Genomic DNA, 434 nt, shown 5'->3' with positions numbered 1-434 from the left:
TTTGAGCAACATCTTAAGCTCACAGCTATTCATAAGTGCATGCACTTTGTGTGGAGAGGGTCTTGGGGTTTTTGCGTAACTGACCATCATTTTTCCCTCCACTATAACAAAACACAACATCATGAATGAAGTGTTGACTTTTCCAGTGTTAATACAAACATTGACTTTTTTTTAAGTGCAGTACCAGGTGATTCTCACTGTTCATTCTTAAAAAATGTTCCTTCCATTCTGTCAAGGGTCATAGTTGGTTACTTGTTTAATGGAGAGCATTCCTGTCTTTTTAGGAACTATTTCCAGCCAACCGGCAGAATGTGGACCATTTTGCCAAGTATTTTACTGAAGCAGGTCTAAAAGAGCTCTCAGATTTCCTTAGAGTTCAGCAGTCACTGGGGACTCGTAAAGAACTTCAAAAGGAGCTACAAGAACGTCTCTCT

At 39.6% G+C, this 434-nt stretch overlaps 1 protein-coding gene across 1 annotated transcript in view; it reads left to right on the top strand.

Annotated features, from left to right (window-relative positions):
• Positions 1-434, top strand: part of BZW2 (basic leucine zipper and W2 domains 2) — a 37,564-nt gene that overhangs the window by 23,249 nt on the left and 13,881 nt on the right. The window contains exon 7 of the mRNA XM_009326089.1: positions 285-434. This exon is cut by the window's right edge and continues 39 nt beyond it. Coding sequence (XP_009324364.1) covers positions 285-434 — 150 coding nt within the window. The remainder of the gene's footprint in view (positions 1-284) is intronic.

Source organism: Pygoscelis adeliae, unplaced genomic scaffold (genome assembly GCF_000699105.1).
Source record: "Pygoscelis adeliae isolate BGI_AS28 unplaced genomic scaffold, ASM69910v1 Scaffold15, whole genome shotgun sequence".
Classification (NCBI taxonomy): Eukaryota; Metazoa; Chordata; class Aves; order Sphenisciformes; family Spheniscidae; genus Pygoscelis; species Pygoscelis adeliae.
This window is presented reverse-complemented; position numbering and strand designations above follow the sequence as displayed.